Here is a 17,103-nt window from a genome sequence, read left to right as displayed (position 1 = left end):
ATGCAGGAAGAAATTGTGTCCGTTGTATCAGAGTGCCTAACAAAGGAACGGCTGCAGGTGGCCACTGCTGTAGACAGCACACTGCAGCAGGTTGTTGTGCACGTGGTACATGGTTGGGCGCCTAGAAAAGCTTTGCCAGCAGAAGTAATGCCGTACTTTAACGTGCGAGAAGAGCTTTCTTTCGTTGATGGCCTTTTGATGCGCGGCGAGCAGGTAGTTGTTCCGAGTGAATTAACCTCGCTCCTGGTTGGTTTTGCGCACGAAGGTCACCCAGGAATTGTGAAGGCGAAACAGATGTATGCAAAACAGTATACGGACAGGAGGCGAGGTGCGAAAAGACCAGCCTTTAGAGTAGGGAACTTCTTTCGTGTACGCAAGCCAGCAGGTGGTGGGAAAGCGTCGGTAAATTACATGGGACCTTTCAAGATTGTCGGCAGAAAAGGCAAAAATAGCTTTTTGATGAGCGACGGTCGTTGCTGGAACGCGTCTAAACCAGTTCGGGTTCCCTGCAATCAACCGCAGACAATAGAACAATGGGCATGGGAATTGCCTCATCACTACTCGGGTACCGCTGGGCCTGAAAGCCGTGCAGGCGCTGAACAGGGTGAATTGTTGCGATTGCCGGAAACAAGTTACTGAAGAAGTGGTTGCTCCTTTAGAAGATTCGGTGGAGCAACCTTTGCGTCGAAGCACTAGGGTACGCCGACCTGTAGAAAGATTTGGGTTTTCTTTACCTGAACAATAAGTGTTTAGTTCGTGTTATTTTGGTTGTTGCAAATTACTATGTTGTATTTTCAAGCGGGAGGCGATGTTGTATTCTTTCTTGTTTCAGTTTTGTTTCTTTCAGTGATCACATCGTCATCGTCATTCAATATGATTTCCTATATAAGTGGCTTCACTGTGACGAATAAAGGAGAGTGTTTCTGCATACTGCGCTTGCGTGGTCCGGTGTCATGCGTCTGGTCTGAACCAGACACCACACTCAGCCTGGAGAAGACGCCGTGCCAGCTGCGAGACCTGAGGGCTTCTTCCAAGCACTTGGAACTGTTTGTGTATCTGCGGCCAGGATAGCTGCGTCTCGATACTGTGCCTACTCGAGGAAGGAGTGGTGTATTGAATGTCCTTGCACTTCACTTTAAACTGCACTTCATGTATATTTTATTTCGATTAAAATTGCTTCAAATTACTTCGGTTAGCGACAAGAATGAGGTCTCGAGGTTGTGCGCAGGCCCTATGTATGGCGTAATGCTCTAGCGTTGAGTAGATTTGTTGATGCTAAAACTTGTTTTTAATATTGTCATGCAGGTGTAAACATAGCTGCTGTCGTAGCATTGTTTTCTATACTTTTCAATTTCCTACTTGGCAACGCTCGTGGAACTTCAGGGTTTTTTCCTATCCGCACAGTGAACATTGAGATGAATAGCCAGCTTAAAAAAACTACTGCTTGAGCTGCCTGTGACGCGCATTTTTTGTTGGCGTGCTTTATTACTGTATTTGTTTGGTTGCCGTAATAAACCATGAAAATGAAAACCATACTTGCCGTACACTGTATTGCAAACTGTGCACTTGAGCCTGTGCTTTGTGCATCATACCTTGATGTACTCGAAAGTGCTGGCACCAGTATTTTCACCAAGGTTTCCACTACGAATCATGCATCCTTAGCCAGCGTCTGAAAGTGTTGCTGCCTTTACTGCCTTCTTTGCCAGTCACTTTCATTGAGTTCCCAATTGTACATTAACAAGGCCATAACTAGCAGGAACGCGAGCACATTTGACTGGCAAAGGTTGGTGCGTGCTGAGAAATGCGGGTTCTATAAAAAGACCACTTTATAATTCGCGCCAAAAGCATACGTATGCGTGACGTCATTTAACGTCACTCACACGTAGGTTGCCCCCCGAAATGGGGGCGCTGGAGTGCCCCATGAGCCGCCATTTTTTGGACCAATGGGCGTCTATGGAGCCTTCGCTAGCATGGTATATCTACCTTGGTACTTCCTCATGCACACCGCCAAAGCCCGCTCTTATCTCTTTTTTTCTAAGGCGTCGTCATGGGGACAATCGCTAAACCGTGGCTATACACACTCTCCCTGATAGCTCCGTGCAGTCCGCGGCTGGCTAGGCTTGGGTAATCAGTTCTGCGTCCGCCGTGTGGTTTTCAGCGTTCTTCTGGTTCTTCCAGGACCGTTCATACCCATCGATATCTCGTTTTCTTTGTTTGAAGAAAAAAAGGCAATACAGGTGTGTAGAATAAAGTGTCTTTTGGCACTTCACAACTACAGCCGCACTTATTCTATGTCATTGGACTAACATTGTTGCTGCACCTGGCTTCGTACCCAAATGTCAACAGGCACAACTCTGATATCACATTCTCTTAGCCGAGCACAACGAGTGGGTTTGTTAATTTCAGTTGTCTGAATGCGTGCCTCACTGCTTTCGCATTTTAGAGGGAGGACAAAAATGTAATATCCATAAGAGAACATTTACGACCATATTCTTTACCGCTGCTTGAATTGACATTTACTGACACTTGTGGAAGGAAAGTGGTAAGTTTTTAGTTCGTACGAACAATTATTTAAAAAAAGTTAGTAGCAAATGAAATTATTTTGGTGTAAATAGAATGAATTCCTAGAATGCAGAAGGGTTATCGCCTCGTATTTCAAGGACATGAAAAGAACTTTCAAAGCAGAAATAGGCGTGACAGTGATGCTGTGTGACACAAGCACAATAATGAGTTTGTTACAGCAAATTCATTTCAGTCATGGCTCGTTCCACAAGTATACAATGCTTTCTGCTGCGTATATTCGGCCTTAAATTCTGTACTAAAGCATCGTAGTCAAGATTGAAAAGATATATCAATTCAGAGCTAATAGAGAGTTTTATCACAGCTGTACAACCGCTCTACCAATAGTAACGCGTCGGTGTTGCTATTAGACACCTTTAGCATACCGGCCGCCGCGGTGGCTGAGTGGTTACGGTGCTCGGCTGCTGAACCGAAAGACGCGGGTTCGATCCCGGCCGCGGCAGTGGAATTTCTTTGGAGGAGAATTCATAGAGGCGCGTGTACTGTGCGATGTCAGTGCACGTAAAAGAACCCCAGGTGGTCGAAATTTCCGGAGCCCTCCACTACGGCGTCTCTCATACCCGTAGTCGCTTTGGGACGTTAAACCCCATAAACCAACCAACCAACCTTTAGCATACCGTGTACCGTGCTACCGGTACCGGAGTACCGGGGGCCCACGCGCAGCCAATGCTCATGCTCAAATTGCCTGGACGGCGCCCGATGGCGCCACATATCCGACAGCTGTGCTCGCGCCCGCAGCGTCGGAACCAATCAGCGCGTGCTCAGCGGTGGTGCGCGGATCCCGATACTCCGGTAACGGCAACGGTAAAACGATACACGGTATGCTAAAGGTGTCTATTGTTTCAGTTCTTACTAGGCCGTTTTACTATGCAGTCGTGGTTGCCGTAATTTATCATACAAGCCGGAGTACCCGAAATCGAAGCCGACCGCGGCGGCCGCGTTTCGATAGAGGCGGAACGATAAAGGCGCCCGTGTGCTGTGCGATGTCGGTGCACGTTATAATGATCCCCAGGTGGTCGAAGTTATTCCGGCGCACTCCACTACGCCACCTCTTCCTTCCTTTCTTCTTTGACCCCCTCTTTTATCCCTTCCCTTACGGCGCGGTTCAGGTGTCCACCGAGATATGTGAGACAGCTACTGCGTCATTTCCTTTCCTAAAAACCAATTTTCACTTTCACACAAAAGACTGCGGTATCCAGACTGCCAGCGGGCTTCGCTCGGTCGAAGAGCGTGCAAGGTGTCCAATGGTGTGAAGTAAACACACATAAAACAGAGGCGATGTGGCAGCGCGGGCTTGCAACGAGTTTCAGATGCCACTCTCCAGTGGCGCGCGGGCGCTCGCGCTCTCAAAATACACGCACGTATACTAAATGTCATGAGTCAATGTGTGCACAGTACAGTAAACCATATAATATGCGAAAATCAAAAACCAATACCAGCGTAGTTAAAACATCATCACTCCTGGTACCGCGATGCAGTTACGGGGAACTAGGCAAAGGTCATACAAGCAACAGCGATGAGCGGCAAGGCACGTAGCGTTGTACCGTTGGCGATAGGAACAAAAATAAAGAGAAATTGAGATAAGGAGATTTCTGCGCAGCAGCAGCGCTGAGAGCTAGATAACCATGTCGATGATAACGCTTCCGCGAATGGCGACAAGCTGCTCACGGGTTCGCCATTTTCTTCCTTTCTTCCCCGTTTGGAGTTGCGGTGACGACATTAGTTATGGTCGGTTCGTTGGTAAATAAAAACTACAGAGAATGTTCACGACATTCAAATCGGTGTGAAAGCACGGATTTGTGCACGTATACGACGACGATGAGAGGAAGAAGCTCGGGAGCACCGGCACACCGCAGGGATCGGTCATTTCGCCGATGCTGTTCAACCTGGTAATGATCGGAGTGGCCGAGAAGCTCGCGGACATCGAAGACGTCAGGCACACCATCTACGCGGACGATATCACACTGTGGGTGACCGGCGGCAGTGACGCCCACATCGAGGGCGCTCTGCAAGCAGCCGTCGACGCGATAGAAGACCACCTGGAAGGCACCGGCTTGAGATGTTCGCCGAGCAAATCGGAGCTCCTCATACTCCCACCTACCAACAATGGCAGATGCAAGACCAGACAACGCGAATGCGAAAAAATCAGAATCGTAACCAAATCCGGCAACGTGATCCCCGAGGTCAGCAAAATCAGGATCCTAGGCATGGTCATCGAAAAGCATGGAAGAAACGGCGAAACCATCGCCCGTCTCACGGCAAAAGCGGCCAACGCTATGCGACTCCTCAAAAGAGTCACTTCCCGGAAGGCTGGCATGAGAGAGGAGAGCCTAATCAGGCTCGTCCAATCCTTCATCATCAGCCACGTCGCGTACGTTGCAGCCTACCATAGATGGCTGCAACACGAACGCAACAAAATTAACGTAATCATCAGGAGAGCGTACAAGGCGGCGCTGGGCCTGTTCGAGTCCACGAGCACGACCCGCCTCTTACAACTCGGGATCCACAACACGCTCGAAGAAATAGCCGAAGCGCAACGGACCTCTCAACTGGAGCGGCTGTCCACGACCAAAGCCGGGAGGAAGATACTGGACGACCTGGGAATAGGACACTCGAACGACGCGCAGACGAAGCTCCCCGTCCCCGAAGAGGTCCGACGCCAGACCAGAATCGACCCCATACCCAAGAACATGAACCCCGAGTATAACAAGGAAAGAAGAGCGGCGAGGGCCAAGGCTCTCATCGACCTGCACGCCAACGACGAGCACGCGCGGTACGTGGACGCGGCCGAATACCAACGGAACGCCTTCGCAGCGGTCGTCATACAGGCGTCGACCGGCGCCACGAGGACGGCAGCGAGCGTGAGAGGCGCCGGAGCGGAACAAGCGGAGGAGGTGGCCATCGCCCTGGCCATTGCCGACGCAGACTGCTACACGGTGCTGAGTGACTCGAGACAGGCGGTGCGAAACTTCGCCAAAGGCCAAGTCTGCAGGGAGGCCGAGCGCGTACTACGAGCGACTAAACTGCAAGACAGAAGAGTAAGAATCAAGTGGTTTCCGGCGCACGCGGGCGACGCGTCGGAACGCAGTGCGAACCACAATGAGACGGCACATGCAGCGGCGCGAGCGCTAACCAACCGCGCCCCGGCAACACACCGTCCGACGTGGTTCGGAGCCAAGGACCGCATGACCGACTACAGCGAAATCACGAAGGCCTACCGCCTGGCTCGCAGGACTCTCCCACCCCCGCACCCGAGGCTGAGTCGAGCGGAGGCGGTACTACTGAGACAGCTCCAGACCGGATCGCTACCGAGCCCGAGACTGATGCATCGCATGTACCCCGAGACCTACCCGACCGATACGTGTAGAGTCTGCCGGAGGGAGCCGGCAGATCACACGCACATCCTGTGGGACTGCATAAAAAATCCAAAGGAAGCAAGATCAGGAACAATCCCGCCGCGGCTGGAGGCAGCCGCGAAGAGCAACGACCATGACCAACAGCTATGGGCCGTCCAGCAGGTCCTCGGGGCGCTCGAAAGGCAAGGATCCAGCGAGCCGGCAACGGCGAGCGGAGACCCGCGCCGAGTAACGGCAGCCTCGTAGACGACGTAGGCCCTCGTCGGGGCGCGCGAGCGTCCAACTGCAGGCACAAATAAAGTTTACCCCAATCCCAATCCCAATCCCAGTACGGCGAGACGGAACGCTCACGCTAGGCCAGCTGCGAAACGTCTAGGGAACAGACAGTGGACGATATTGCTCGGGGTTGGTACTCACCGGATTAGTGCCTACACACCAATAGCGCATGAAGTTCGTATTTAATTCTTCAAAGGCAAATTTGCATTTAGCAGGAACACAGAGCATCACGAAGGAACTGCTTCAAAGCCGTTCGTTAGGGCTCTTCTTATTAGAGCGAAAAGCTGCTCCTCCCATGCTGAGACTGAAGGTCATCTGGCTCCTAGATTTGACCCACATCGGCTCCGCACAAAGACAGCGGAATTCGCCAATCGCCAGCATCATCAGCCAAAATTTCACCACCCACGGATCTGCGAATGTGAGCGCTGCACGCCATCAATTTTTGGCCCGCCTACGCCCTTTTTCGGGCACCCACGGCCCTTTCTTCTCTGTGACCTCTCCGCCTGAGCTAGGCCTACTCCGACGGACGCTTCCGCCACCAACGCCATCATGGAGGTGCAGGTGCAGGGAGAGGTTCTTAACCCCAACGACTACGACCCAAGGGTCTGGACGCACATTCTTAGTGTGCCTGCTCGCTCCAAGGACGTCCTTTCAACAACCCGACGCCAGGAGGGCGCAGCCTCTGCTACCGGTACCCCCAAGTCTCCATGCCTTGAAAAGTCAGCGCACCTGCAAGCAACGCGCACAGCTGCGCAGCGTTCGCGGCAGCAGCCACCGCTTCCTGCTGCAGATTACAAGATCGTTTTTAGATCACGAGGCGGGCTGCAGCTGGACCTGCTTCCACCCTGACAACTACGAGAGGCCATCCTCCAAGCGGCGTCCCAGCTTAAGGAGCCAGCGCGTACCCAAATCAGGGTACACCCGGTCAACAACACCTGCACCGTAAGCACGCCCCTAAAGGATGACGCGCTCGCTCTGGTTCGGGTGAACACCATCACACACCAAGGCAAGGAATTCGCCGTAGCACCTTACATAGCCCCGCCGGACGGAGCAGTACGCGGAGTCATCTCCAATGCTTATTGGAATGAGACCCCGTCAGAGCTCCTGCAAGACCTGCTCACCGGCAACCCAGACGCCCTCATCGTGGACGCCCGCCGAATGGGCTCCACGCGTTCCATCTTAATAACTTTCCGGGCTGGACCTGTCCCACGCGCCGTCCTTTATGGAGGAGCCCTCCACAGGTGCACACCCTATCGAGGGCATATAGACGCCTGCACAAACTGCCGCGTCCCTGGTCACCGGGAAGACGTGTGTGTCCACCCAAGATCCCATAAGTGCCCCCGCTGTGGGCAGTCCCACCCAAAGGAAGATGCGCCCTCATGCACCCTCAGCTGCATTCTCTGCGGAGGCCCTCATATGACCGGCACCGGGAACTGCAAGGGACGGGGCCGCAAACTAGCGTCCCCGAAGAACGCTCTCTCTCCTCCGGGTACATCGCGGCTTTCCCGCTGCGATCAACCAGGCACAGCCAGCAGACGCAGCTCGACGGCTTCCCGGTCGCCTTCTACAAGCCGGCAGAATGGCAGCAAGAACGCCACGCGTCTCACCTGGGCAGACCGCGTTTCCGGCAAAACCACCCGTCAACCCCCGCCACCCCAGTCCTCCCAAGCAGACCCGAGAGACCAGGAACTCAAGGCCTTGCGTGACGAGGTAAGCCGCCTTTCCTCTCTCCTAAGCACCCCCGCCCCCTCCATGCCCCCTCAACCCGCACCCCCTGTCATTAATTCGAGCTCATCATCCACAGACACTTCGAGCACCCCTCCTGCAAAGAAACAGCGCACCACAGACGCCACACCCCCTCCCGTGCCCCCAGAAATAGACGCTAAATTAGCAGCACTCGAAGCAAAATTTGACCATAAACTAAAGGAGCTAGACGCCCGCCTCGAGGCCAGATTCAATCACCTTGCCGCCGCCCTCACCGAAAAACTTGAGCAGCGCATGAACGCTATGCTTACCAAGATGATGGAGCTCTTGGAGCATAATCTTACCCATCGCTTCACCCAACTTCAAACCCCCTCCACTCCCCCCATCCTACCTCCACAAGCACAAAACTACTTCCCTGAGCCACACATACCAATTGACACCCGTCTTAATACCCTCCTCAATCCCCCCACCATCCAATATGGCGGGGGGGAACACTAATTATCTCCCCATTATAACTTGGAACTGCCGCGGCTTCCGGGCAAAGCGCGCACCTCTGCAACTTCTCCTTCCCACCATCACACCCACGCCCCACATACTTCTTCTCCAGGAGACTGCACACCGAGCAACCCTCCCCAGCTACACATCTACACACTCGGATACCACTAACACACCCAGGGCGTCCACACTCATCCACCGCAGCCTCACCTACAAAACTCATCACATTACGTCTGAGACGCCCTGCGTGATCACGGAAATTATACATCACACACATTCACTTCCTTCTATATTTATAGCAAACATATACCACCCCCCGTCCCTGCCGATGGCCCCGCTAGAATCACTTCTGCGAAAGCTACACCATCTAGCAGGGAAACATCCCCTACTCATCGGTGGGGACTTCAACAGTCAGCATACTGACTGGGGATACACAACCACGACACATCGAGGTCGCAGGCTCTGGCTGCTCCTGCAGAACCTCCAACTCACTGTGCACAACACGTTTCAGAGGCCTACGCGGATCGGCAACAGTGTCAGCATGGACACCAGTCCGGACCTGACGCTGAGCCGCTGTATCCGCGGCGTTACCTGGAACAGAACACAACATACACTGGGCAGTGATCATTACATTATACAAATCACTGTCCCATACAAACCACCCCGTCACGCAAATATGACACACGAACTCATTAACTGGGATGCCTTTCGCGCTGCACGCACCGCCCTCCCAGACACTCCCATCGCAGACATCGATGCATGGGTGCAATCACTCAAGCATGACGTTCACCACAACACACGACACATTGAAACTACAACCGAAACACCGACCCTTGACACACGCCTAGCCCACCTCTGGGAGGCTTATCACAGCATCCTGGAACGCTGGAAAGGCAACAAACACAACAGAACGCTTAAAAAGCGGCTGGCCGCGCTGCAGACACAAATCCAACAGCACTCTGAGGAGCTCTGTCGATCCAACTGGGGACAGATATGTGACGGCATCGCCGGAAACCTGTCCAGCAAACGTGCATGGCAACTCCTCCGACACCTCATTGACCCCACACGCACCAAATCAGCAGCACAGCACCACGTGACACGCCTCACACATGAACACATTGACGATCCCGAAACCCTTCTAGACACACTTCAAACCATGTACACATCTCCAGGCGGCGCCATACCTCTACCGCACTACACAGGACAAGAAAATCCAACACTCGACACCGACATCACGGGGACGGAAGTCAGAGCGGCCCTCCTGACTTTCCGCGCCAACTCCGCACATCACAAACTCCATGCTCCGTAATCTGGATGACCAATCGATCACCCACATTACGAAATACTTCAACCAGTGCTGGAGGGAGGGTAACCTCCCGCAGTCCTGGCGCCACGCGAAGGTAATATTTATACCAAAACCCAACAAACCACTCACCATTCAAAACCTTCGCCCGATTTCGCTAACCTCATGCCTCGGGAAGCTCCTCGAGCATGTTGTGTTAGCGAGACTCACAAGTCACATGGCGGACAACAATATCTACCCACATAGCATGGTGGGATTCCGCCCTCATCTATCCGCACAGGATGCCATGCTGCAACTCACACACGACCTTTTTGACCCGCTTCTTCCAGGTCACACCAAGGCAGTCTTAGCTTTGGATCTCTCCAAAGCTTTTGATCGCATTGAACATCAGGCGATCATGACTGCTCTATCCCCATTGAATGTGGGTGTGCGCACGTATGCCTACATTCAAGCATTCCTGACTGACCGCACGGCTGAGATACACTTCGGGCCTCTGTCTTCCACCTCCTACACACTTCAGAGTATCGGCACCCCTCAAGGGTCCGTCCTTTCCCCCTTTCTCTTTAACATAACCCTCATACCCATCGCCCGGAAATTGGCAACTATTCCCCACCTCAAGCACACTCTTTATGCCGACGATATCACCCTGTGGACCACCCACGGCAGTGACGGCGACATAGAGAACACCTTACAGGAAGCAGCCACCCTCACCCAAAATTACGCACGGACCATCGGACTATCTTGCTCCCCAGAGAAGTCCGAACTGCTCCTCATCCGGCCTAAGAACCACCGCTGTCCCCGCTCCCCCATTGTCATTGAATTGAATGGTTACCCGGTACCTGAGGTTGGCACCCTCCGTGTATTGGGCTTGCACATCCAGAACGATGGCAAAAACACCACTACCCTCAAGAAACTCAAGCAGGTTGCAGGCGCGATATCGCACTTCATCCGCAGGGTTTCGGTACATCATAGAGGCATGAAGGAGCGCGACCTATGTCGCCTCATTCATGCCTTTGTCCTCAGCCGTGTACTGTACACTACCCCATACTTACAACTATCCAAACATGACATAAACGCTTTGGATGCTTTGATTCGCAAGGCATTCAAGGTAGCACTTCATCTTCCCCTCAACACACCCACAGACAGATTACTAGGCCTGGGCCTCCACAACACGATCGGGGAACTGGTGGAGGCCCACCGACAGGCCCAATACATCAGGCTCACAAAAACTTCCACAGGTCGGTATATCCTGGACTCCCTGGGAATCAAAATACCGGCCAACGACCCAACCCTTCTCGCCATCCCACGATCCCTTCACCGAGAGCTTCTCATCAGGCCGCTCCCGAGGAATATGCACCCGTCCCACCATGAGCAGCGCCGCAGAGCCCGTGCGAAGGCACTCCATCGAGCGTACGGCCCCCAGCCGCACGCCGTATGGGTGGACGCTGCCTGCACGGGTGATGAAGCGACAGCAGCTGCGGTGGACTCCTCTTCATCCACCCTCCTCACACTACCTCTCCCTCCAGATACGTCCCCAGAGGCTGCAGAGGAAGCCGCCATTGCACTTGCTATAACCCGCACGGAAGCCCGGTATATTTTAACTGACTCTAAAACTGCGATTCTAAATTTTGCTCGAGGCCGAGTTCATGTCCCTGCTTTTGGCATACTGGACTCGCCCGATGCACCCCCGCCCCGCCAAGTGGAGCTGATATGGGTGCCTGCGCACTCCGGGAATCCCGGAAACGAGGCCGCCAACCTTTTAGCCCGAGGTTCTTTAAACCGGGCTCAGGTGGCCTCGGATCGGGGATTCACGAAGGATCGCATGCACTCATTCAGTGAGCTGACCCAGGCATACAGAGTCTCTCGCCAGCTCTACCCCCCGCCCCACCCCTCCCTAGATAACAGACACGCAACACTCTGGCGCAGATTACAAACACATACTCTCCCCTCGCCCCTTACCCTAACCCACTATCATCCCTCCTTCCCCACTCCTGCTTGCGCCCTATGCCCAGAACCCTTCGCTTCTTCCCTCCACATCCTTTCCCTCTGCCCGGCGGACCCTCCCCCGCGGGACCTAGAGAACCTCAAGACCTGGGAGGACTGGGAGACCCTGCTGCATTCGGAGGACCCGGCCGTGCAGACCATCGCCACCGGCCGTGCTGCCAGTGTTATGGACCTCAGGAACATAAACAATTGAGTGCAGTGGGGTCGTGCGGGGACCCTGGGGCGTGCCCCGAATTCCTTTGTAAATAAAGTTTTCTCTCTCTCTCTCTCTCTAACGGGACGCGCCGCATGTGCAAAATCGCGCGTGACAGGTGCATCGATATTCTTCTCCATCGACGCCATAGCTACGGGCTTGACAGTCACGTACGCCGCTGCGCCGATTCAATGCGAGCCGAGGTAGCAGCGATAGCGCTTGCTGCCGCCCACGCAAATTCCAGAATCATCATCACGTACTCCCGAAAAGCATGTGATCATTACCTGGCAGGGGAGATCTCCCCCTTAGCCGCTTGTATTCTAAGACGGGCTGCCACTGATCCAACACCGAAATAGTCATTTGGGTTCCTGGCCATCAGGGCTTACGAGGTAATGAGGCCGCTGACGCGCGTGCCCGAGCGCTTACTCACCGGGCTCTTCATCCCAGCTCTTCTGGATCGGACACAAACCAGCCGCTGCTGCGGTTCAGGGAAATCATAACACATTACAACGACAACCACCGCCTTTACCTGGCCCCTGAAAAGGGGCTGAGTAAGACGGAGGAGCGAACTTTAAGGCGCCTGAAGACAGGTACTCAACTCTGTGCTGCAATCATCGAACATTACGATCCTAACATGGATGGGCGATGCCCGCACTTTGGGGAGACCTGTGATATCTTCCACATGGTGTGGGCATGTACTCCAAATCCCCACCTCCCCCCTTCCGCTACCCCATCCCGAGAGGCATGGGAGACTGCCCTCCTCAACTGCTCCTCGCTTGAGTCCCAAAAGGCTCTGGTGAAACGGGCGAGAGACGGAGCCTCTTCATATGGTGCTCCGGACTAGGGACGCCGACCTTGTAGCGGGCCCACTCTGTGGCTCTCAAACTCTATTCCGCCAAATAAAAGTTTTCTCCACCACCACCGCTGCCCCGGCCGCCGCTCTGGAGGCTGGCTCTTGCACTGGAGGCACGGAAGCTAGGCATCACGTGATTTGCTCTGGCTGAAACGATTTGCTCTCGGTCATGAAGTCATGAAGCAATAAAGATGAACCAAAGCTAAACCGTCGCTAACCATGCTTAACAGAGCTTTCCTGGCTTAGAGAAGTTGAACCACAGCCACTTTTTTGCCCTGTGCTCCCAAAATACTCGGAACATAGCGAACGTCGATGGCTGTCGGCGGCAGGAACGTTGGCGGTAATTACCTGACCCACTACGCAAGGGCCCCGGTTCGTTTCTTATATTATATGAATTTTAGTTTCATCGCAAACTGTTTTCATTCCTATATGTTATAATGGTGTTTGCGCCATGTGCCGGCCTTATAATCCACTACAGAAGATTTCATTTTTGCACCCCAGGGGTGTACGAACTTTACTGCTATCGCTATAAAATCGACCGAAACTCAACGTAGAAGCAAAGTTACGCGTGATGCATACATACAACAACAGCAACTCTCTCAGCGAAAAAGGAAATGGAAAAATTCCCCGACGTCTCTGAGCGTCGGGCCTCGCACGGGACGAGTATCTCGAGTTTTGACGTCATACAGCCTTGCAGTTGACGAAGAGTTAGTCATCAAGCAAACTACCGGATTGAAATTAAGTCTTGTAAAGAGCGGAAATGCGATACCCTTTCCCTTTCCTGTCTTTCTCCCTGCCGTTTTAATTTCCATTTTTTGTTTTTTTATTTCATTTCCGATTTTTATTTCTGTCATCATCACTATCATCATCATCGCTATCACCAACTATCACTATCCTACTAGGTATCACTATCTCTAGCCCTATCACTGACTATTTAGCACTATATAAGTAGCTATCATTATCAAATCAACATCATCGCTGCCATAATCTGTTGCTAATCAACGTTTACTTTTTATTCTAATTACCATACAACTTATGATTGGCAGTTCGTGCGGACACTTTTGCGGACAATTTCCGTCTCCAGCTTATGTCACAGCTTCCGTCCACGACACTCATGCGCCAGGAAAGGCTGTCGCCTCAAAATCGGTGAGCGAATTGGTTGAAGCTGCCAGAGCTCTGGACCTAGGTATTGATTAAGCACATTGTATTACTCATGATGTGTTCTTCTTCATGAAAGTGTGTGTAAAATGGGCACCACGTAAGCTGACATCACAGCTGAATTGGGACGTTGTGACGTCTGTGAACTTGTACGGCGATTTGAAGAAGTTGATGATTTCGCTACCAGGCTTTTTACTGGGGTTAGAAGATGGGCTTATTTCCATATCCTAGTAAGAAATGGAGCGCGTATTGAATGACATTATTGTTCATCCGCGAACCGAAAAAAGGTTCTCACGCCACCCCCTCTTTTGAAAGTTACGCTTTCCTGCTGAAATGCTTCAATTGTTTTTCAGTCTGAAGATAATAATTTAGTGTACAGAGGGCAAAACGGTTGTCTGGAACACGTTCTGGGCTTGTTTCAGTCTGAACACGTGGTATCTAGCAATAGCATTTGATTAAAAATGACCTGGATGTAAGCATTTTAAGCTAAAATCGTAGGATTTCTTCTTCATTTCTTGCTTTCCTGGTCGCCGCTGCTTTGGGATCTGCGGAAGACACACTTCGCTCATTCTAAACACGAGTTTTGCCCTCTGTACCTTTCACGCCTTCCGACAACGAAGTGAGATAAAGGAAGAACGGAACAGAGCTAATTACTAAAGCCCACGTCACACGAGCTCCGCCGTGTTATCAACGGGGTATACATAAAAGGCCGCATTCTACGATTGTCTCCATGGCAACGGCTCGAAGTAAGAACTAATCAGAGCGGACTTCGGCGGGCCGTAAGAGGACGTTCTTTCATTTCCAAGCGAAGCGAACGGACGTGTTGAACAAGATTCCTCTAGGAGGCACGCTGTACACGCTTGTGGGGTTTTCTCCAGAACTCGACTGGCGGCCGCTACTCTTCGTCAAGCCTATTCCACAGCACAGGGTGTGCAGCGCCTGTGGATTGGTGCGCAAGAGGAGCGCATTCCTTCAATGCATGCACGTGCTGTGCGAGTCCTGCTACAAGCAGTGCGCTGCGCAGGCCTCACACATCTGCCCGCTGGACGGGTGCGAGTTCCAGGAAGAGGACGTCGATTGGAGGGACTGCCCTGCAGATGAGATGCTTCGCAGAGAGGTAAGGGATGAGAAAAAAAATCAAGTGGACGTGCGCTTTAGGATTTGATTCCATTAAGCATCGCATGGTTGAAGGTGACTTTCACGCAATCGATAGCTATATCGGATGTATCAGCGAACACTGCCAAATTTTTTTTTCAAATATAAGCTTTTTGGGGTAGAATTGACTCTTTTCAAAGCTGAATTTAGTTTTGCTGGTCCACGTACCGCGCTGTTGTCTATGTTGCGTCCTGGAAGAAGCGAGCCTGTAAACCACGGTCATGGTACCCTAGATTAACTACGGTACTCTGTACAGTACTCTCGAAAGATTTTATAATATTTGCGTAGTGGAGGATTCGTATACCGTAAAAAAAAAGAGCAGCAAGAAATCCTATTGAGAGGTGTACAAACTAGTTTCTCCGAAAACCAACACGTGACCACACATTGTAAACTAAATTTCAGCACCCTCCCCGCATACCAACTTTCAGAAGCTCTTCGGCGCGCCATTACTTACAGCTGACCTCTTTTTTCCCAGGCCGTTGGCGCCGTCCAGTGGGCAGACGCTACCAACTTCCTCTCCGCACTACGCTGAACAATAATCGCACAGGACATGCATGCAGGGAAACAGCGCGCAAAGGTTGTGCACCAGTCCGCAAGCGCTGCATATACTGTTCCTCGGAATCACTATCACTAAGTGCTGCGGCCTCCAGTGAAGTTCGGCACCAGAGTCGACCATTGTGTGTGCAATGCTTGTGGGAGGCATACCACCCTGCGTTCGCTCAAAAGCGCGGCGCTCAAAAAATTGTGCCGCTCGAACGTCGTCTCCAGGGATCTAATAAATCCCTTCCGTACCTACGGGAGGAATTTGTTTCGTAATATATGCCGACGCCTAAAAGGCACAGAAGCCGCTGGAAAGAGTGTGGAGTCTGGCTTTCTGCGCGGCCTAACTTACGAAGTCTGTGAGCGAACTAGGACTCAGTATTCATTCCTGAAAGATCATAAAATTGGAGCTCATAGCGAGGTGTAGACAGTTTTTTTACATACATCTGAGTTGCTTTAGAGATTAAAGAATAACTGAAGGTTTCTTTTACTTCCCCGCATTACTTGTTCGGAAGTATTTAATCAGCTCATTTGTGGTAAATCAGTTTTTAGAATGTCAGTAAAAATATTAGAATGCTCGTAAAGCTGATTTCTATAGGCCAGAGAATCTATATGTAGATAATTGGGCTCAGCCCCGCTGGAACTGCATTTTGTACACCGCGTAAAAACGAGGTCTAAGAAAGAAACACGCACACACACGAAACGCGGTGTATGCGTATTTCCTCATTTTTTCGCACTGTGCAAAATGCAAAACATTCACTAACTTGCCAACTTTTTGGTTCCGGAGGAATAACCTGTTCTAAGCTATTAAAAGCGAATTTTTCTTTCCCACTAGGTCCAATGGTGCATAATTTCCTCACAATTAGGAAATTAACTTCATCTGTCCTTTTGGACGACTTAATCTGTCTTCCTCACTATCACGATCATATGGTAAAGCTGAACCAGCAGCCGATGCGTCCACGCTGATGCTCCAAAAGCACTGCTCCCAGCGCTGGCGCCCTCTTTTTTTGCTAAAGCAACACTACGTAAGTCACCGAGCCATTTCGCGGAGCTGACGAAAGGCCATACTGCGCACGCGGGAGGAGCAGTGACGTCACATGGCGCACAGCTGGTGCGCCGCAGCCGTCGCTGCACGGGGGACTCAGAGGTGCCGCCGCCGCGCTCGCCAGTTGCGCATGCGCAGTAGCGGCGCGTAGGTAGCGTGCCGGGGCCGCCGCCGCTGCCTCGCGCTCTCCATCGCCTCTCTGTCTCTCCTTGTTGCATTCGCAATGCTCCAGGTTTAACGACAGCTAAACCACTGACAATTTTTTTTTCGAGGTTTATTTACCAATTCATAGTTGCTCTACGCATTCAATCACAAATACGCAGATCGTCGTTTCATATAAAGTGTTAATTATCTTGCTTTTTTTATATTTCAGCTCCTACTTGGTATGCGAATTCTTCCCGAAAGAAGTTTTTGAGAGTGTTGGAGTGAAACATCTGTTTC

The 17,103-nt window shown here is 51.9% G+C and overlaps 1 protein-coding gene across 1 annotated transcript; it reads left to right on the top strand.

Annotated features, from left to right (window-relative positions):
- On the top strand, positions 1–16,426 carry LOC149329454 (uncharacterized). The gene is made up of 3 exons (XM_089559247.1): positions 1–112; positions 14,684–15,039; positions 15,553–16,426. Exons 1-3 carry the CDS (start codon positions 1–3, stop codon positions 15,607–15,609), a joined length of 525 nt encoding a protein of 174 aa, XP_089415373.1. The 3' UTR covers positions 15,610–16,426.
- The last annotated feature ends 677 nt before the right edge of the window (positions 16,427–17,103 follow it).

The sequence above is a fragment of the Amblyomma mixtum genome, chromosome 9 (genome assembly GCF_055824585.1).
Source record: "Amblyomma mixtum isolate Tamu chromosome 9, ASM5582458v1, whole genome shotgun sequence".
Taxonomy (NCBI): Eukaryota; Metazoa; Arthropoda; class Arachnida; order Ixodida; family Ixodidae; genus Amblyomma; species Amblyomma mixtum.
This window is presented reverse-complemented; position numbering and strand designations above follow the sequence as displayed.